At 36.8% G+C, this 23,240-nt stretch overlaps 1 protein-coding gene across 1 annotated transcript; it reads left to right on the forward strand.

Annotated features, from left to right (window-relative positions):
• The first annotated feature begins 20,975 nt into the window (after window positions 1–20,975).
• LOC110653567 (sigma factor binding protein 1, chloroplastic-like) lies at window positions 20,976–21,710 on the forward strand. The gene has a single exon (XM_021809270.2). The coding sequence runs from the start codon at window positions 21,169–21,171 to the stop codon at window positions 21,640–21,642; it is 474 nt and encodes a 157-aa protein (XP_021664962.1). The 5' UTR covers window positions 20,976–21,168; the 3' UTR covers window positions 21,643–21,710.
• The last annotated feature ends 1,530 nt before the right edge of the window (window positions 21,711–23,240 follow it).

Raw genomic sequence — 23,240 nt, forward strand, 5'->3', positions numbered from 1 at the left:
GTGGGAGGACCAATTTGATTAAAAGACCATAATCATTTTGGTTAATTACATGATACATTTACTAATTAATCAGTTATTTTCTGCGATTAATTTTACGATAAAAATGAGCACAAAACAACCACCACCATCCAATATCCTTGCAAGCATACTTGATCACAACAGTTGTGAGGACCTAATCATGCGATTGGCTAAGAAATTTGAAACTTGTCCTGAACCTTGAACATATAGGATATGTTCTATATTCAAATGTTCCTGGTCCCTTACCTCCAGAGGCCACACAAGAGGAACATGATACTTTGGACAAGTGGAAGGAGCATGATATGAGAGCTAAGTGTTACATGCTTGCTTCTATGAGTAATGAGTTACAGAAGCAACATGAGAACATGCAGAGTGCGAGTGAGATCCTCCTTCACCTACAAGAGTTGTATGGTGAGCACAGCAGGAATGCTAGGTATGAGATATCTAGACAGTTATTCCGTATGAGGATGTCTGAGGGACAGAATGTTGGGGATCATGTCCACAAGATGATTCGGCTTGGAACATCTTGACTTCAACATGGATTTCCAACTACAAACGGATTTGATCCTTCAGTCCCTTCCTGAGCCTTTTGGGAATTTTGTGACAAATTTCCATATGACTAAACAGGAATGCACCTTAACTGAATTACTCAACATGCTGGTTATTGCCCAAAAGAATATGCCAGGCAATAAAGGAAAAGAGGTAGCTTTGGTTACATCTTCTTCTGCTGGAAAGTCCAACAAGAAGAAGGGCAATAAGAAAAAGAAACCTCAGATTCCTAGTCCTTCCAAGAAAATAGCTAAACAGAAAAGGAAGACTAAAGCTGATGGAGGCAAAGGAAAGTGTTTCCACTGCCAAAAGGATGGGCCTTTGGAAAAGGAACCGCCTGAGTATCTTGCTTCTCTGAAGGACAAGAAGGATACACCTTCGGAAGGTATGTCCATATCTTGTTATTTAGATTCGATGATACTCATAGTTCATCTACGACTTGGGTTTTAGATCTGGTGCGGTTCTCACATTTCTAATGATATGCAGAACTAGCAAGCGATGGCGACTTGCGTTCTCAAGATATTAGAGTCCGGATTGGCAATGGCTCAAGCTGTTGAAGCTTTAGCCATAGGATCTAAATCTTTTACATGTTTGGACATGTTTTGTGTTTGGATAATATTTTATATGTACTGATGCTTTTAAGAACATCATTTCTATATCTAGTTTGACTAGAAATGGCTATGAATTTGATTCCACAGATGATGTTTGCAATATTTATTTTGGAAATAAATATGTTGGTTGAGTTATATGAATGATGGTCTTTATTATTTGGATAATAATGACAAACACAAATTGAATGCAAGTGATCTAAAAGAATACAATGCCATGGTGAAAACCAACTCAAGTTCAAAATATATTTGGCACTTAAGGTTATGTCATGTTGCGTAAGATAGGATTGCAAAATTGGAGAAAATGGGGATTCTATCCTCATTGGGCTCTGAGCCTACTCCAACTTGTGAATCTTGCCTTCAAGGCAAAATGACTAGATCACCCTTTGTTGGACAAGGGCTAAGAGTGAAAATATTTTGGAACTAATACATAGTGATGTATGTGGTCCGTTTAAAGAAATGGCTAGAGGGCTTTCATTATTTTATTACCTTTCTTGATGATAAATCAAGGTTTGGGTATTTGTATTTGATGAAATACAAACATGAATCCTTTGAAAAGTTCAAAGAATTTAAATCAAGTAGAAAATCAAGCAGGAAAAAATATTAAAGCTCTTCGATCGGATCGTGGAGGTGAATATTTGAGTCTTGAATTTGATGAATACTTGAGAGAGCATGGCATTGTTTCTCGGTGACTCCTCCAGAACGCCATACGGTGAATGGTGTATCTGAAAGGAGAAATCGTACCCTATTGGATATGGTACGTAGTATGATGAGCTATACTGATATGCCAATCTCCTTTTGGGAATTTGCATTAGAATCAGCTTTATATATTCTAAATAGGATTCCATCAAAATCGGTTTCTTCCACACCTTATGAGATATGGCATGGAAGAAAACCAAGTCTTAAGCATGTTAAGATTTGGAGTTGTCGACTTATATCAAAAAGTGAACACCGATAAATTGGAGACCGGATCGAGAAGAGGTCGATTTGTTGGATATCAAAAGATAGTTTTGGATATTATTTTTATTTGCCTACTTCACAAAGGTTGTGATAAGTAGAGATGCCACATTTCTTGAACAACGGTTTGTTCAAGAAGGAGGCAAAGGAAGGCAAATAGAGTTAGAATTGGAGAATTCGACCAACCAACGGTCGGATGGATATAGATCCATCTAGTCAACCTATACCCATTGATGAAACATCTACAATTGTTCCTCGTAGAACAACCGGGTATCTCACCCACCGTGAGATATGGTTTTCTTTATGAAGAAGAACAAGAGTTGTCTACTCATGAAGAAGTAGATCATGGAGATGATCCACTTACCTATGAAGAAGCTATATCGGATATAGACTCTTCAAAATGGATTGATGCTATGAAATCGAGATTGATTCCATGTATAAGAATCAAGTTTGGGATCTTGTTGACCCACACAGGTATTGTACCTATAGGGAACAAATGGGTTTTCAAGAAGAAAATTGGTTACGATGGAAAGGTAGAGACCTATAAGGCAAGGCTAGTAGCGAAAGGGTTTCGCCAAAGGCAAGGAATAGACTATGAGGAGACTTTCTACTTTGTTGCCATGCTTAAATCAATTAGGATTTTATTAGCAATAGTGCATCCTATGATTATGAGATTTGGCGGATGGATGTCAAACACTTTTCTCAATGGATACATTGAAGAAAACATTTTCATGGAACAACCTAAGGGATTTGAATCCCAAGATGGTTCCAAGGTATGCAAGCTAAAGCGATCCATTTATGGGTTGAAACAAGCTTCGAGGAGTTGGAACATCCATTTTGATGAAGCCATTAAATCTTTTGGTTTTATCAAAAATGAGGATGAGCCATGTGTATATAAGAAGGTTAGTGACAGTGCTATCACTTTCCTTGTCTTATTTGTGGATGACATACTGTTGATGGGTAATGATACAAGTATGTTGACGACTATAAAGGTATGGTTGTTAAATACATTCTCCATGAAAGACTTAGGGGAGGAAACCTATATTCTTGGGATTCGCATCTATAGAGATAGAGCGAAAAGAATAATTGGTTTATCCCAAAGTCTATACTTGGAAAAGGTGTTAAAGAGGTTTAACATGCTTGATTCCAAGAGAGGATTGTTACCAGTGAGACATGGTATCCACCTTTCTAAAGAGATGTCTCCAAAGACACCTGAAGAAAGAGATAAGATGGCCAGGATTCCATATGCTTCGGCTATTGGAAGTTTAATGTATGCAATGTTGTGTACTAGGCCGGATATCGCATATGCTGTTAGTTTGACTAGCAGGTATCAATCCAATCCAGGTTTGGAACACTGGATAGCTGTCAAGAATATCCTTAAGTACTTGAGAAGAACTAAGGATTTATTCTTGATTTATGGAGGTGGAGACTTGCAATTGGATGGTTATACTGCTTCTGATTTCCAATCAGATATCGATGATAGAAAGTCTACCTCTGGATATGTGTTCATTTGTAATGGAGGTGCAGTCAGTTGGAAGAGTTCCAAGCGAGCACATTGCAGATTCCACTCATCGAGGTGAGTATATTCTTTGCATCGAATCTTTGCAAAAGAAGTGTTTGGATAAAGAAGTTCGTGATGAACTTACGATAATTCCTTCCATTGAGTCGTGGTTCCATTACACTGTGACAATAATGGAGCAGTCATACAGGCTAAGGAACCAAGGTCTCACCAGAAATCCAAACACATAGAAAGGCGCTACCACATTATCAGAGAAATAGTTGGGCAAGGCGATGTAGCCATGCAGAAAATAGCATTAGCTGAAAATCCAGCTGATCCATTCACTAAGCCTATGTCACAGACTCAGTTAGACCGACATCTTGAGAAGATAGGTCTAATATATTGTAATGAATGGCTCTAGTGCTAGTGGGAGATTGTTAGTAGTATGCCCTAGAGCATATCATTTAGTATGTATCTTGTACATATTTTTAATAATAAAAGGCATTTCCACTTTTCCGTTTACATAATATATTTATGTGTAATAGAAAAGGTCCATTGATATTTTGTTAGAAATATTATTCTTAAGTTGTTAAGAATATGAGTGACAATATTTCTAGCACAAAGTATCATAAATAGGTTCACAATCGAGGATACTTCATAATAAGGACATGACTTATCCAGAAAGATTGTATTCATGTTTGTTCCCAAGTTATTTATATGAGATATAAATAAGATAGAATGGTGAGTCTCATGCCATATAACAAACTTGATAGGCACTTATAAATGATAAGTAGGCCGAACCAGTGACGCTTATGACAAGCACATGGAGTTTACTCTTGTCAATGTTTTGTCATAAATCATATCAGTGCATATAATCTTTAGACCTGAGATAGCACAGTTATCTTGTATATAGGTAGTTTGAGTTTGATACTGCTTTCATACTTGTACTATGTATGGGTATATGGGCATGTGTTGGCTCCTACTAGTTATATATGGAGGTAGGTGTTGATCAAGATGGAATCTGTTCCTCTAAGTAAATAGAGTTAAAATCCTATGTTCATTTAATTGTTCTTGATGTTTCAAGTTCCTGGCCAGGACAGATAGATTTATTCGTAAAAGAGTTTACGATGAGAAAAATCTTTTAATCAAGAACTGGAATTAAAAGAGAACATAATATTCATAGCAAATGGAGTTTGACATAAACCATGACTCCGGCTTGAGTTGGGATTTTGTAGAGAGAGATTCTAGTGCATGGTAACATATGATTATAGGTTCATTTAAGGTAAATCTTATTACTAATTGGGTGGCCATGGCATGCTATGCTAGGTGTTAACCATGGTCTATGAGGTTCATAAAATGATTTAGAGAAATCATTTATGGTAAGAAAGAGTTCGATGATATTAAGAGTTGATATCATGTCTCATTGCCAATTAGTGATGAGCCTAGTAAGTCACACACATACACAAGTTATCACCTATTTAAATATGATTTAATTAATTAATTAAAGAGTTTAATTGATTAATTAAATAGATTTGGTTTGCAATAAAATTGCAAAGTCCCTAGCATGACTTGAAACCAAATCTAGATTATTGGATGTGTAGTATAAATTAAATTTATATTTAAAGTGTTTAAATATGAATTTAATTGATGAGAAATTAATTAATAGAGATTAATTAATTAATTTATATTTGATATAATTAATTAGAAGAAGAAAATAATTATTTTGGGTTAAGAACTCAAAATTAAGACACATGGGAATGTTGGTCTTTTTGCAGGTTGACACGTGGCACCATGAGATGGTGACACTAGGCATAACACATAAGCTTGCCAAATAATTTTAATCATGTAAGATGATTAAAATCAAGATTAAATATAGGATTGACACTTGGCACAATGTGATTGGGTCACTTAAACCTAGAGCTAATCAAAAGGTGACATGTGGCTAGGGTTTAATGTGTTAACCTAGCTATTTAAGTGGGGTTATGAAAAGAAAACACAACCAGCAGCCTCTCCTCTCATATGTCACGCCACTTTGAGCCTCTCCAGCTATTTCTCTTCATCTCTCATCAATTCAAAGAGATTAGCCATCAATCTCTTGAATTAAGAACACTAGAAATTGTTTCTAGTGTCCTGTTTGCATCTCTAATCTCTTAAAAGGCAGAACTTGAATTTCTAATTAATAGAAAAGGCTTTAGAAGCTGTTCAAAGGCTGCCATAGGTGTTCTTAGTGTGGACAAGCTAGAGGGACAACATCCGTGTCACGAAGACGAATCTCAAAGCGCAGACATTGCGGCACATCAAGAGGTTAGTGTAATCGTTCTTGATTTAATCTAGGGTTCTAAAATTAATCTGATTAATTTTAAAATCTTAAATGGCAAATACAGATCCAAAAACATATTAAAAGAGTTTTAATATGTTGTTTATCATTGAAATCAAATAGATAAAAATAAATCTTGCATGGTGCTTGTGACCCTAGGTGAAAATTTTTGAATTCAATGGTATAATCTTGTGTTTTTCACGCTTCCGTTCCTTCACCAAGGCACAACATGGGTGTTTGTCACAGGGAGCTAGGGCAGAGTTCGGATGATTGTTACTGGTGGTGATGATACTGGGGCAGAGAAGGTCATTCTGGGACTAGAGGTGGAGGCATCCTGGCCGAATCTGGCTGTATTTATTCCGCCCTCCATTTTCAACCTTGCTTGGCATCTTAAAATTTTGAGGGACAGCAAGTTCTGGACCTCTTGTTTGAACTTCCCACAATTTTGCAGCTCGTGGTTAGCTGCTCCTCCATGATAGGGGCATCCCGCACTATCTTCAGACTCCGGTGTTTGAGGGTAGAGGTAACCTTCCCTTACTGCCATTGTAAAAATCTCCTCAAAGTGAGGAATCAGTTGATCTACCTTCAAGGTTGATCCTTCTTCTTCTGAATCTATCATATTTATGCCATTGCATGTACCATGATTGGGCAATGGGTTTGAGGTGACATTGGGAAGGGAGCTATTCCCTTCAATTTTTAACCATCTATTTTTGATTAGGGCGTGCACTCTCCCTTTGAGTGCCCCGCAGTTATCGGTTGAGTGCCCTTGTGCCCCTCCATGATACTCGCACCGGGCACTGGCATCATACCACCTGGGATATGGTGGCTGAATTGGGTCAAGGGGAATCGGCACTATTTGATTTATACCGACAAGGTATCGGTATATTTTGCTGAGTGGGAGGGGAAGGGGTAGATCAGGATTTCTTTATGGTCTTGGGTTATTTTGGGGTGGTCTAAGTTGAGTAGGTTGAGGAGGTGGTTTAGGCTGGTAGGTTATTGGTGGTGGATACTGTGGGCATGGATGAGGATAATTTGGGAAAGGGGTTGGAATGTTGGCAATTGTTGGGCTATGAGGGGGAGTATATGGCCGGTAATTGTTTTGGAGAAATGGGGAGTGGTTGTTCTATCGGGTGATGGAATGCACATCACCCTCTTTCTTCTTGCCAAAACTAGCAGTTTTCTTTGCAGAATTCTCAGTCAACTCCTGCAGCCGTCCCATTCTCAGGTTAGCTTCAATCCTTTCGCCAGCTTAAATAATGTCTGAGAAGCTGTTTGAGGTATTTCCAATCATTAGATTGAAATAAGGAGCCTTCAACGTCTCAATGAACAGGGAGCAAAGTTCATTATCAGTAACCGGAGGATACACCTCCGCTGCCTTTTCTCTCCACCTCTGAGCATATTCTTTGAAACTTTCCCTGTCTCTCTGCACCAGATTTTAGAGGTATCTCCTTGTGGGGGCAACATCACAGTTGAATTTACACTGTTTTAAGAAGGCATCGGCTAAATCTTTCCAAGAGCGCAATTTACTCCTGTCCAACTGAATACACCATCTCAGGGCTGCCTCAGAGAGACTCTCATGGAAGAAGTGGACTAGGAGTCGATCGTCCTCTGTTAGGGCGGACATTTTGGCAATGTAAGTAGCTAGATGGATGCGGGGATCTGAATTCTCGATGTATTTATTGAAGTCCGGGACTTTGAACTTGGGCAGCACCACCACATCTGGCACCAATCTTAATGATGCTACATCAACTGAACCATATATGTTTAAGCCCTCTATTGCTCTTAATCTCTCTTCTAGAGTGGACAGCTTCTCATTTTCTCTTGTCTTATTTTCTCCTCCTACTGCATGAGATACTCCCCCAGTTGGGAAATGAGGGGCAGAATGAACTGGAGGGATCAGGATTGAAGGGTATGGCTCGGTATTTGGGACAGCCGGGTAATAGGAGAAAGGTGGGTCATTATTCAGGGGAGCCAGATTGACTGTGATTGTCGGATCCGGGATAGGTGGCTGGAAGGTGAAAGAGGTTGAAGCATGATGAGAATCAACCGTTGTAGGAGGTGGGGGAGGTAGTGGTAAGTTGGGCTCTGATGCAGGCTTATTGTGGGATATCTCCCTCATTAGTCTCATGAACTCTGAGACTTGGTCTTTCAATTCGGACACTTGTCCTTGTAGGTTCTGGACTTGTTCCTGGTCTTCCATTAGCCTTCTTGTTCGTGACCTTGTTAAGTACACTCGTCTAGGTTGAACTGCGTGTCTAGTCAGGCTTGCTTTGTTTAAAGCAATATTGATTTTCTGTAGGGAGTAAAAAAAAGTCTTTTGTGAATTTTGAATTTTGTTAAAAATTAAAAGGGTCCTAGTTCGGACAAAGGATACGGTGGCATCTGAAAGTTGGGAATGAAATCTGCAGAAGAATAATTGCATTAATTTTATCATGGCATCGTTCGATAGTCTAACGGTGAATGACTGGATTGAATGCGTATCTATGATACTTGTCCATATGGCGCATTCAACTTTTCACATAACCCTAGCGAGGGCGATTCCTACGGGAGCTATACTATTCATTCACAATTTGCTAAACAATGGCCCAAAGTTATTCCATTAATCAAATAGTTCGTACATGGTACTTTTTACATTGGCCTGGGCTCAGGGAGACTCTTTATAATGTAATGACACTTTTTAAGATACTCATAAAGCCTTTCTTCTTGTCTGGCGGGGTTGAATGTCTTCAGGGCATACTTAGATTCTGGCAAGAGTTCTTGTTTCCCCTGTGCTATCATTCTTTCCAGATGGTCAACATTTTCTTTTAGCTCTTGATAGAGAGTGGCTTGTCTTTCTTTTTCCTTTCTTTCTTTAGCACATTCTCTCAGAATATCATTGATAAGCTATGCTTGTTCCTTCAGTTCGAGTTTCTTCTTTTTACTTTCTTGTTTATACTCTCCCATGAGTATCTCTTGGTATTCCACTTTCTCTTGGAGCTTGCTATTCCGAACTTCTACCTCTTTTATTATAGCTTGGAGAGAGATCTTTTCCTTTTCCCACCATGTTTCTTGTTCCTCAAACTCTGTCTTTCGGCCATTGCTTCTTTCCTTAGCCTTTTTACCTCTCTTCCGAGGATGTGCTATTGGTCCTTCAACTGCCTTATTCGTTCCTATAATTTCTGGTTTTTCAGTGTCCGATTTTTGTAGAGAGTCGACCAGATGAGTATTAGCTTCTTCTGAGAGGATGTTCTGATGGGAGATCCTATCTTTGGGTCCCGTTGGCTTGGGAGTCGGGTGTCCTTGATCCCTGCCGACCCTCCATTTAAGATAATCACCGGTGGTACTTGGACCTTTAGGCGACCTTTCCATCATAGTAATGTTTTCCTAGGATTTGCGAGCTATTTTCAATCCTTCTTCACTATCGAGCTCATGATAGAAATGACCTTGGTGGTATTCTTCAATATTGAATGCAGACTAGGTTAAGCCGAACTGCCTCATTACTAATGCTGGGACGTAATTTGTGTACTCGGTCACTCCGATTAGAGAAACTGAATGATTACCCCTATGCTGAACAAAATAGGTTGACTTGATGTCCATAATTTCTTCCAACAGTAGTCGTGACTATTGAAGCTCAAAATCCGTTCTTGCCACTGCAGCTCATCCTTTGGGCTGATTACTAATCTGGTCATCTTTTCAATAAGTGGCTAGTCAAAATACCAAGTTAACCCCTTTGTCTCCACAGGACACATATGACTGACGACCCAGAGGTACAACAATTGAGAACAACACTTGATGGACCCCCTGCCTTGTTGTCTGCAGTAAGTAAGAGTCAATAAAGTCTCTGCAAGGATTGCCGGTATTGGGTTGATCTTCTGTTTTTCTACAGCCCAAAACATTTTTGCTACACTGCAGGTTATAATTTCTGAAGGCCCAGGGAATAAGATCAAGCCATAAATCCCCAGAGCTAGTGCCAATGAAGCTTGCTCCCATTGTTCATTCTGGATGTATTGATCCAACCACTTCTTAAGGTAAGTCCAATACCATCCATGCGTGTTTTCTTTAATAGTTTCTCTCGCCATTGCTTCTTCCGGGGGAATCCCCAACATATGTACGAACTGTTTCCAGGTCTGCCTATGCTCGAGGTGTAGGTAGATCCGATTCTGCGCTACATAAGGAATTTTTAGCAGTGCCTGATATTCTTCCACAGTGGGGGTTGTATCGATGTCATTGAAGGAGAATACTCCATGCTTGGAGTTCCAAACCGATAGTATGGCCTTTAATGCCAAAACTTGGACTTTGACTCATATCAAGGTCGCAATCCTTCTGTATTTTTCCTCGAACTTTGCCTTGATGCGATCGGGAATAGACCCTCGAGACCGATCATCCTAACCTCAACCTTGATTAGGTCCAATGGAGGTAACGGGCTAGTATCTGCCTTGGTGACATCACTTTGCGCGGACACTGAACTATGAGGCGATCTGGGCCACAGTTTAGCATTTTGTTCTTGTCTAGGAACTTCTTCTGCCGACTGACTCGAGGATGCCATGTTAAAAATAATGCTTATTCTTTTACAGACCTTAATTCTATGATGCCAAAGTAGCAAACTTATTAGTAAGGTAAATTTGGGTAATTTTGAATTAGATTATTGGCAGGGTAACACCTACACATTTGTCAAAGTAGGAAAATGTGTAGATCCTCCTAACAGTATGACCCAAGATTACCCTAAAAAATAAGAATATAAGAAAACATAAATAGGGTAAGAGCAAGTATGCCCCTTTTGTCCTACAACAGGGAGAATCCTAGTACCGGACAGGTGCTACCTAATTGGATAGTTCTATCTTATAAGGTAGCTTGCTACGGCTTCTAGCTATCATGATAGTTTAGCTCAAAGGTCTAATTTTCTAAAAGCCACAGGTTCCCAAATTGCCCCTACTGTAAATAGTAGAGCCCCATTCCATCACCACGATACTAACAGGAGAATTCCATGGGTATCACAGTAAATAGAACGAGTTTCAATCTAAGCAGAAGCCTTCACGGATACTAATGGGGTAAAACCCATGGGTACCGCTACATGACTCCCTCCTACTTTCCTAGAGGGTGAGAAAGCCCGGGTATAGGGCTGAAGTGTGTGAGGACATTGCGTGAGTATTCAGTGTGTGAAGGGACACCTTTACCTCTTCCCAGTATGGGGGAGTATTTTTTTCTTCCCCTTTTTTTAGACGAAAAGTGCTGTAGGGAAATAAGACAAAAATAAACAAAGCGGTTAGCAAAAATAACAATAATCAATGATTGAGGTTTTCGAATTTTGTAAATTGAACCCACCTAACTACAGTTCTAGTTTATAGGAGCATAAAATTAAATATGCTTTTGGACCTCTAAACCGGGGTTAAGGTGAAGTCATGTCCCCAGTGGAGTCGCCAAGCTGTCGCAAGGTGTTTTGCGGTTGCCTGGATGAACACTCATCGAAGTGGAAAAGAGTGAGGAGTCGCCACTTTAATTTTGAGGGAAATTAAGGGAAACCATTTACACACAAAACAAAAAGATAAATTAAAAGAAACCACTTCGAAAACAGAGATTCTAGGTTCGGGGTCCATATACGGGCGGGGAAAGTGTTAGGCACCCCGCCTCGCCCCTCTATGAGGGTAAACAGATTTAATATTATGCTCCTTACAAATTAAAATCGGAAGTTAGGGGGGGGGGGTTAAAATGATGATGTTAATCCCTTTGATGAAAGGGAATATTTGATTTTTCACTATTTCAGGTTGCCCAGATACATAAGTACATGAGACAACCCTTAGTGAATTGGTGTTACGTAGCAGTTTTGGTTTAGAGGGTTACTTTGCATGTTGTGTTATTTTAGTTGGAATTTGAGAGAATCCGAGTAAAAACCTCTCCCAGTCTCTAGGGGTAGTCTGTTTAAAGTTTAAGTGAGGAATCTCGGATAAGTACTCTCCTCCGATCTTCCCACATTTATTAGAATTTTGATTGAGAATCAGATAAAAACTCTCCTCCGATCTCATTTAATATTTATTAAAATCTTTGATTGAGAATCGGATAAGAACTCTCCTTCGATCTCTTTTAATATTTATTAAAAATTTTGATTGAGAATCGGATAAGAACTCTCCTTCGATCTCTTTTAATATTTATTAAAATTTTGATTAAGAATCGGATAAGAACTCTCCTCCGATCTCTTTTATTATTTATTAAAATTTTTTATTGAGAATCGGATAAGAACTCTCCTCCGATCTCTTTTTTTTCGTTTAAATGAGGATCGGGTAAGAACTCTCCCCTGACCTCTTGAGATTTAATTGCGATCGTATGTCGTAAAGACCTTAGACTAAGGGTTCTGACATCCGAAGACGCTGAGAGCCCGAACAAGGCTTCTCTTAATCCGTTGATACCTTATAACTAGGTAGAGGATACAGACTAAATTTTTTACCGATCTCCTATGTGATTGCCTTACCAATACCTTTTGACAGGCAATATCCGATCTCTTCCATTTACTAGTCTAGGATCCGATCTTACCTCAATTCCCCACTATACCAAGTTATCTCCTGAGCTAGTCTAGTGGTTCGACTTCATAATTTTTCTCTGATTTATTATCCAAACTTTTATTATTTTGAAGAAACTCTCGTGTTAAGATACAGCTACCAACATTTTATCAAACTACCTATACGTTACTCGGGACTAGAACACCTACATTTGACTAAAGGCTAAAAAAAAAAAAGTAAATAACATGAACTGATGAACAAAGGGTAAACTCAAGAGAATAACCACCTTCGTGGGGTCTTTAACATAACATAAACTTGATGAAAATTACGAGCATGAAAACAAAGAAAATAAATATAAAAAAAAAACGAGCACTTGATAAAGCAACGGTCTAAACACTCACCTGTAGGGAGTTAAATCTATTGAACTAACTATGGAGTCACAAATATAGTAGAGCTATGTGCTAATAGTCTAGGAACTAATGCTTACCTTGAAATGAAGAGTACCAAGTTAGAATGCAGTCGAGCCGAAAATGACAATAACCGGGTTTGAATGAGATTGAGCTTGGAAAATAAAAGTGGATATAAAGATGATGAAGAAAGAACTGAAACTAAGAGAGGGTATCACAGAGTAATGAATAAACTGAAAATAAAGAGTTTCAGTGTCCAACACTCCTTCAAAGAAAAAACTTTAGAAAACTAGTTTCTGAAGTTTTTCTATTTTAAAAGCTTAAAAATAGCAGAGTAGCAAGACTGAATCAATTTTCAGAGCCTTTCTACTATAATCACCACCCTTTTTGTTCTTTTTTTTTTTTAACAGTATTGCATGCAGGCATTTATAAGGAACGGGTGCTCCCAATGACGGGTCAGGATATCCTCTTAGGGAGATGGAAGGTTTGGATTTTAAAGGACATGATCTGATGTCTAAGAATTGAAAAGAATCAAAATGGATGACTGAGATCCTATTCAGAATATTTGTCCTTTCTCTTTTCTAATCCAACAATTCAAAATCTTCATATCAAGGGAGATTTGAGGGCCGGGAATAAAAAAACTCTGGTCTTATCGTCTTCTCTTTGATCCAAGGGCTCCGGGCTTGTCCTTACAAGAAAGATCAATGATGGAGATCGAGATGTACAGGACTGTCATGACATGTCCTGGCACCTGTCAGTAATGTGGGCGATTCTGTAAATGAGGCATGCGGTGGAGATTTGATCTCATCTGCAACACTTTAACTACCTCAGCTTTGATTATGATGACAGTTATTGGAAGTTGTCTTATCCTCTCCTTGCTTTCCAATCTCCCGATCTTTCCATCATGACCTTTTTTCGATCTCTCATGTTAGGCCCCTCTCTCGATTTCTCCCATTCCAGCATCTTCTTCTCTATCCGGGCTGATTCAGTCAAAGCATTTGTTACTTCAGTTACCGAGGCATCCGCTTCGATTTCCGCTAGTAATAAAAGCTCAGACCCTCCCTATATATATGCCTTCAATGGGAGATTTCTCCCACATTTCATTCCTTCCTATTTCCATTTCTCTCTTCTTTTGTTCTAGTTTTTAGGTAACATTATGGCCACGGTGACTGCTTTTGATCTTTTTCCGACTACTTTCTTTGCTCCCCGACTGAAAATTTATGACCCCGGTGATCGAAAAATCATGACAACCATATTTGATGACAGTGAGAGAACGGGACTAATTTACCAATCAAGGTCGAAAATATCGATCATACCGATCTCGGGTCGATCTACCGATATAATCGGAAAGCCGATTTCGGGCGAGAAGACTGCTAATTTCCTGCTTAACATCGGTGACTACCCTTTGAAGTTCACTTGGTTCCTCACCATATCGGGCGTCCCAACTGCAGCTCGGTTCTGGTCGATGATTTTGACGATGACTTCTCATCCTCATGAGAGTCATAGTCACTCCATCTGAGCTATACATCTATCCGTTTGTGTCTGGCTTTTTGATCAAATATATCTTTTCATTCAGTCACGAGACTAAGCTTTGACATAGGTTCCTGCTAGGTAGGATGTACTGCTGATCCCTAGAGATCGCCCAAATGATGTAATCTGACCTTTAAAGGTCCTTAACGATGTAATCCGATCTCTTAAGATCGCCCAAATAATGTAATCTGACCTTTTGAAAATGAAATAAAATTTTATTTTAACAATTATCATTTAATTACTGCATTGTTTATTTTTCGATCTCTAATGTGCATATCCGATCTGATTCCTAATTGAATAGCCCTTAGTCGATCTATAATTCTGAACATCTACCTTAATTCGCCGATCTCTAACTAGCCGATCTCCCCTTATTTATTTATGGAGTTTCTGGAATGTTCTTGCGACGTGTCAGAAAAGCTGGCGAATTCCACTAACCGATGCGTCGCTTGCGACACTGTGAACATTGAATGCTCAGACGGGTATAAATAGGGAAAGGGTCAGCCAGTTGCTCCCTTATGTCATTTTCAGCACCTCGCGAGTGATTCCAAAATTCTCTCGTTTCTTTAAGTTCTTCCGACACCGATCACACTCCGGTAAGGGTTTTGATGTTTCTCTTAGTTAAATTTCTCTCTTTTCTTTGAAAATGAGCGGCGCCGAGGGTCAGAGAGTGGTGAGCCCCCCTTCCTTTCATGTCTCGTGGTCGTCAGATGAGGTTGAAGTGGTCAGACCAAGCGGGCGATCTGAACCTCCTACGACCTCCGTTTCAGCCCATGGTCAAGCAGCACCCTCAAGGCGAAAGCATTCCTCAGGGAGAGAAAGCCTTCCCGTGGATGAACTGCCATCAATCCTTCAAGAAACCGATCTGCAGTCGATTAGCCAAGAATGCAACCTTCGGAGCAATTCATACGAGCTCATCAGATGTCATGGTGATCTCCGAGCCGATCACTTCTTCGAAGAAAATGATATGATCATGATATATAAAGAGCAACTAAAAGCTGGGTTGCGGTTTCCTCTTGATGACTTCTTCAAGGAAGTTCTAAAATTCCACTAAGTATGTATAGCCTAAGTACATCCAAACTCATGGCGAATCCTGGTAGCCTTTAGAGGCCTCTGCCGAGCTAACGGACTCAGTCCTACAGCGAAGGTGTTCGCTAAGCTACATAGGCTAACTCGTCGAAAGGACGATGAGTACTGGTTCTTTCAGGCGAAACTGCATTATGGGCTCTTTACTGATCTGCCCTCCTCACTGAAGAATTCGAAGAATCCCTTCTTTATTATGAGGAGCAAGATTCCGAATGGTTTTGAGGGTTTCCCACGTAGCTGGCTGCATCTAGGCCCATCACTCCTGAAGCACATCGCCCTGAGTAGGGAAGAGGGTGCCATGGTAATGGAGTTAAAGGATCAAGTAGCCAATCAGAAGTTCTCCTGTTTAGATACGGTGATGGCCGAACTGCATCATTGGATGATGCGGCTGGTTACCGGCGAAGAACGCGGGCTTCAGCTCTCTGACCTCGGCCTCGGTACTTTCTATATCTCTAATCTCTGGGCCTTAGCGAACTCACTGACTTTTCTTTGTGCAGGTATGGCAGGCAGCGAGGCTTCCAAAGAGAGCCGAAAGCGTAAGAGGGAGGTCTCCAAGAAAGTGCGGGAGATGAAGCGTGCCGAGGCCTCACAGATGCCAAGGCACGATCCAGGAGAGATGCAGGGAGGCTCGTCCCGACCTTCGGGACCGCCGATTCTTAAAGTAGAAGTGGTTCGGTCTCCTCCTCGACAAGAAGAGCTGCCACCACCTCCACCAGTTGCTTCGAGTGCGGAAGGGGGTCCTTTCCAACCTACTTCGAGGACCCTTTCCCGTGGCGCTCAGGTCCTGATTCACTCCCTAGAGAAGAACCGATCTGTACGGGAGAATCTGGGCTTGGAAAAGGTCCTGGGAGCTTCTATCTGCCTCCAGGAAGATCGGCACCGGCTGAACTAGGGCAACATCGATGATCTCCTGACCCAGATGATGAGCTTGAGCGTGGAGAGCTTAGTGAACCAGCATATCATCAGGGAAAAGGCTCATCAATTGAGGCAGGAGATCTAGAAGGTGGGTCAAAAAGTGGCTTCCGCCGAGCCCAACTTTCATCCGCTTGGGAATATATAGCTGAAATTGAGGGGCGGATGAAATTCTATGAGGATAAATTGGCCCAGTAGGCTTATTCTCTTGAAGAAGCTTGGGCACTCCGAGCTGCTGATGTCGCTCACCTCACTGAAGAACTTAGAGCGAAAGAAGAAGAGGTAGTGACGAGGGAGCCCGGTGCTTACATGAACGCCCACAGGGACCTTTTGGCCGAGCTCAAGAAGCGTTATCCCGAGGAGGACTTTTCTTGGATGGTGGACCTAGCTCCCCAAGACGAAGAGGATAGCGAAGAGGAGGCCGAAGGAGATAGAGAGGGTGAGCGAAATGTAGAACAGGCTGGGGGTGATCCTCCAGCAGAATGACTTGTATTTTTTTACTTTGAAATGAAATGAGGTTCTTTCTTTTGTTCAATGACTTGATGAGATCAGAAAGTATCTAAGTTGTATAAGTGCCTGATTGTCTGAACATATTAGAACACCAAACTTGAAAGCGATTATTAATCTATGTATGAGAGATCAAAAAAACATTGTAAGCATGAGATTGGCCTAAACCAAGAACAAACACCGAGCGGAACTTAAGATTATTAAAATTGGAAACCTGATTTGAAAACTTAAGATCGGAAGCACCTTTAAGCTTGATTGAAACCTTAACTTTATTAAATGATTATTCGCAACGGAGATTGGACTTTATTTAACGATTATCCACAATATTTATAAAATGGAGGTCGGAAATAAGACTGGATGGCACGAAGACTTAATGTCAGTTGGATTTCGTTTGACGGGAGATCGGAAATGTGGTCGGCTGGCAAGGCGACTCGATAATTGGTTTGAGAGATCGATAATGAAGACTTGGTGTTGGTTTGATTCCTATGAAGAGAGATCGGTAATGAATTGAATGACATGGAGACTTGGTGCTGCAGATCGATTTCAAAGTCTATTGATTTCGGGGATTGGCCAAAATATGGTGTCGACAGACATTTAGGTCAAAAGGCAACTTGGAGTGTCAAATGACCAAAATGCCCCTATTCGGATTGCATTTCGAATTTTTCGGTGCTACCGATTAACTTCTTGACCCGCCGATTTTTTTTAATTTTTGTTTCTATTTATATTGAATTACTAAATTTTCTTTGACATTCCCAGTGTCAATTACATCTCAATAAATGTTTATTAAAGTCTTAAAAATATTTCCCAGGATTCCCCGAGGTCCAGGCCTCCCCGCGGTCCAAAGCTAGTAAACGGTTCACGCCGTAACTTCTCAGTGCGGTCACCCATCGTTACGGTTATTGGCTCGTTTAACTTAGTCACATATTATTGCTCTTATTTTTCCTTTGTTCTTCTTGTATTTTCCTCTATTGTATTTCATTATTTTATATCTCCTCACTAACATTTAAGTGTAGTTCCAGGCATTCAAGTTGTCTGGACAGACATTGATCACCGGAACAGTAGAATGCACTACCGAATATAGGGGTGTTACAGTGTAATAAGAAAGAAGAGAGGAAAGCTTATAAAGGATAGATTTTCTAGAAATCTTCTTTTCAAACTAACCTGGGCTTGGCTTTACACATGGTGGGTTTAATGCGCAGGCTGAGTTTGATTTTATGCTTTTATTATTATTATTATTATTATTATTATTATTATTATTATTATTATTATTATTGTTATACGTTTATTTGCATTTTTCTCTAAATTTCAAAAATTCGCAGAAATTTCATTGGGATTAAATAAAAAAAAAATATTCCAAAAATTCTAAAAATTCTCAAATTTATTTTTATTATTTTTATGTGGTATGAATTTTATATATGTTTTAATAGATATGAATTGTGACTTGACTTGAAAATTGCGTGTTGTAACCCGATTATGAAATATTCGAGAAACACACCAGGATTAGGATTTAAGAGTTTTCAGTGATTGTAGCTTATTCTTTTTTTAATTATAGTAAAATTTTTTCTCTCATTTTATCCTTAAATGTAGAACTTATGGTCGAATTACATAAATTTTATGATATTTTTGTTCTCTTTTTTATGCAATGTGATTATACGATTGTGTTTATTTTAAATTTGCGTGCTTGCTATAACAATTTTGAGGCTCCTTTTGGAAATTTTTAGTGTTCCATATATTGTTTAAATGCAAATTAAAATAAAATTAAAACTAATAATTTAATTAAAAATAGGGATTAGTCAAAGTTCTTTTTATAAAACTTACAAATTAAAATAAATAGTTCAATTCAACTTAAAATAAGATGAAAGCTCTGATTTGTTTTATGAAAAATATATATTTTTTAATTTTTCACATTTTCTATTGTTTAGGGCACTCAATAAAATGAGTCAATGAAAAATATTTTCTAAATAAAAAAAAAAACTAAATCATTTTTAAGAAAAATAACTTTTTCTTAAGGAGGATTATTTTTTATTTTTTGAATTTTAATAATTTTATTAAAATATAAAAAAATACATATATATATATATACCATTAATTTAAGATTATGAAAAACATTTTTTTAAAAAATTCTTCGCAAAACAAACAGGTCTATGCATAATATGTTAAATTGCAAGGGAAGAAGCCATATACCTAGGAATAGGAAACGTGAAGAATATTGCAATATGTTGGAATTCCAACTGCAGAACGTGGAGAATGATATATTGTCGAAAATTTAGAAAATTTTATCATAAAAATAATTAAAATTCACAATTTTAAGTATTTTGTAAATATATAAATTAAAATATATTTTTTAATCTTTTTATAAATTCATCCTGTTATTCGTGTGTATATAAATGAATATCTATTCATACGATAATTGAGTGATAATTGAGTTTGTATATGTCCAAATAATCCATTTCATTAACATTATAATAAATTTTCTAAAGATAATGTGAATATTATTGAGTTAAAATTCTTTGCTTTCTTGTCTCAAAATAATTGTCAACTTTAATTGTAAGGCAAAAATTTCCTTATTATTGCTATTGTTTTTCTTAGTATAATAATTGAGACAGTGGAAATTTAAACCTAATTTTTATATTAGAAAAATATTTAAATAATGATAACAAAAAATTGCATTAAAGAAGAATAAAAGAGGGTTTAGAATTTAACAGGAAACTCAAAGTTCAATATAATAAATATCAATAATAAAATAAATACTAACTTGAATTATATATTTTTTTCAAGAATGAACATATTTTATCAAACTTAAATCAAACTAAAAATAATAATTTTTTATCAATCATGTGAAAAAAATTATAATAATAACTATTTAAAAATAAATATTATTATTTATGATATAAATTAATATAATAATATTATTATAATTATAAATTAAAAAAATAAAAAATACACGTGCTTAAAAAATAATACAATTAAGAAGGACACAATTTATAATATGCTAAATCATTAATTTTTTAAAATTTGAAATTAAGTGATAGGATGGATCACTTTTATCATTAAAATTAAATATATAATATATATCAATTTATACATATGAAATCATTAAATAAATAATTTAATAATTGGCTTTTTATTATAGAATGTTAAAGGGAAAATTACTATTTATTTCTTATATTTTAATAAAATTAATTATTTAATTTTTATATTTTAAAAAATATATTTTTTAATTCTTATATTTTACTTCTATTAAATTATTTAGTTTATCAGTCAAATATTTTATTAGTAAAAATTTTAATGCCAGTCAAACTAATATTTAGTCCATTTATTTTAATTAAACTAATTAGTTAATCCATATATTTTAGTCTCTGTAATTTGGTATCATTAATCTCTAATTCATTCTGTCAATTTTTTTGTACTCAAATTATATTGACCCTCTCCTCCATACTTGTTGCTTGTTCTCCCTTAATTCTCTCTTCCATTATTTCTTCCCCTCTACACCGCAACTTTTTTCTACTTATTCTCTCTATTTTTCATCTTTTTATAAAAATTTTACAGTCTATACACATAAAAAGGTTCATTAATTTTTCTAAATTTTTAATTAATTAAGGCAATAATTAAAAAAATTATTTTCTAATAAAAAATACAAAAATGATATTTAGAAAATTGAATAAAAATAGTTTGAACAATTAAAAAAAAACGTAAGTCCAAAGTTAGTCTTTATATAATAAATTTTTCATCTATTTTTTAAAATACAAAGATAAATCAATTAGTTTCAATAGTAATATTTTTTAAAATATAAAAATTAATTAATTAATTTTATTAAAATAAAATAATTAAATAATAATTTAATATGTATTAATACAAAATTTAATAGAAAGGTTAAATAATTTAATAAAAATAAAATATAAATATTAGATAGTATATTTTTAAAAATATAAAAATTAAATAATTAATTTTATTAAAAATATAAAAATTAAATAATAAATTTTTAACATTAAAGTTTGTACTCTCCATAATAAATTTTGATGTATTAAAAAATAAAAAATAAAATGAGAATAATATAGGCTTTATAGGAGAGTAACAGAAAGACGCTGTGGGTAGCGCTTGGGAAAAGAAAGATGGCACCGCCTTAATTTCCTATTGCTCTGTCAAAACGTCACACTTTTTTAAGCTCTTCACCTGTTTCTTCTGCTGTCAATCTCAAGCCTCAGGAGAAACCCTCTCTCTCTCTCTCTCTCTCTCTCTCTCTCCCCTCAGTTGGCCACCAATTATTGTAGTTGCCCTTCTGAGACTGGAAGCTTATCCATCTCTTGCTCATATGGATAATCTTGGAGTTACTAATAGTAGTCTTCAAGAAAGAAAAGCTACCAAAAAGTCCAAAGCCAATAAGAAAAAGCCTATGAAAGTTGTATACATATCTAACCCCGTGAAGTTCAAGACTTGTGCCTCTAAATTCAGGGCCTTAGTGCAAAAACTCACTGGCCAAGATGCTGAATTGCCTGACCCAAGTAGGTTTACGGATAATGATAGTAATGGCGGCGGCGGCGGCGGCGGCGGTAGGTACGTCAATAATCTAACGGTCCCAGATAATGCATCTAAAACTGTTGATGATCTTGCACTAGAGGTCCCCACTGTGGATCTAAGTGCTAAGCAGCTGCCTGAAACACCAGATGCTCCTCCTCATCCACTGGAGTCATCTTTTGATGATATTTTCATGCCTCAGATGTTACAGAATTTTTCAGGGTTACTGCCATCAAGTTTATTGTCTGAATATTCTGCAAATGTAAACTGAGTAAGCTCCCGCTTTGATTGTAACTTTCTAGTTTACTATCTAATGGATCTTTCTTGTTAATTTCTTTATGTAATTACTAATTATTAAACCTCTCCCTGTGGAATCTGATCTTGGGCTATTGCTAGCAGCTCTTCCACTTGATGAATTTTTTTTTTCTTTTTTGGGGAAATAATACTCAATTTATTGCTCTTAAACCTTGTGTTTGCTAATTTAGAGGGCAAGGTCTTTCATGGGTAGTGAAGCAAAAGATGCAAGAACCATATAATCCCGTAGCCCAACTAGGGTTGCGTAGCTAAACTATAGGACTATAGCAGTCCCAATGAAACCTTGCAACAAAACAATCCCTTGTATTAGAGGTGATTTGAAAGTATTGTATATTTGATTAAGTGATAGCTTTGACGCAAAATGTGCCCAGGAAACAAAATATAATTATTGGTTAAAGTTGAGTTTTAAAGTACCATGAGAAGATTTTATAGGAAACTCATGCAGGAGAATACATTTATCATGGGAAGAGTAAATTATATAATTAAAAAAAAAAAGCAGTGCCCATTTCTCAAACCAAATCATTTAAAAGAAAACAAGAATTATATATACACACTGATTTTTTTTTTTTTATCAAAAATCCCTCACGTAATGCCAAGCCCATACAGCTTCCTTCCTACTTGCATTATTATTATCGTCGGATAAAAAAAATATGTAGCTTGGAATTTATTACATGCTTGTCTATATATATATATATATATATATATATATATATATATATATATATATATATGCTTGACTTTGTATCTAGGGTTCAATTTCTTTAGGGAAAGTGTCCGTCTCAACCTTCCATGAGTCCCATGAATAAGACAGGCTTATTTTTAGCGTTTCTCTTCTGCTAGTGTTCATACCTCTGTTATTGCTTTATTATTTACTTCTGAATATATATATTTATACAATATAATATAATATAAGAAAAAAGATTATTAACTGGATATGCACATGCATTCATTTGGTATAAATGATTTTGTACCTTACAATCACTGGTAGACGTCAATATATTTATGAGCATTGTTAAATAATTATGAGCTCTGGTAAATATATGATTGGTAAAGAAAAAAGATGAGAAAACCTACAGTTTAATTTTCACGGTTTTTTTTTTCGGTTAGAATGTTTGGATAAGATCGATTTTAAATTTGAATATCTTTACTCCTTATGTATAAAGAACTGAAGGAGAGGGATTTCAATTCTTGATTTCTTTAAAGCCCTTTGTTGTGTCTTGGGAAGTTGTGCTAGCTACTCGACTAATCTCTGTCCCCTCCCCTCATAAATAATAATAATAATAATAATAATAAAATTCTTGGTACTCTTTTATGTACGAATTAAAAAAAATGATGTCCTCTTTGGCGAAGCCAAGGTCAGCTTTCACAGTACACTAAAGTGATAATAATCACTGTACAACTATTTAATTTAACTTAACTAAATATTTATCTTAAAAATTTGAGATCGGCTATATGAATTTTCTTTCTCAATTCTAAACGATTTTGGATTAAATTCTCGAAAATATGTAATACTTCTAAGTCATGTTGTAATACTATCCTCCAAGTCAGTTTAAG

Source organism: Hevea brasiliensis, chromosome 5 (genome assembly GCF_030052815.1).
Source record: "Hevea brasiliensis isolate MT/VB/25A 57/8 chromosome 5, ASM3005281v1, whole genome shotgun sequence".
NCBI lineage: Eukaryota > Viridiplantae > Streptophyta > Magnoliopsida > Malpighiales > Euphorbiaceae > Hevea > Hevea brasiliensis.

Coding starts and splice junctions, on each gene's coding strand:
- LOC110653567 (XM_021809270.2), top strand. CDS start 21,169: ATGGATAATCTTGGAGTTACTAATAGTAGTCTTCAAGAAAGAAAAGCT.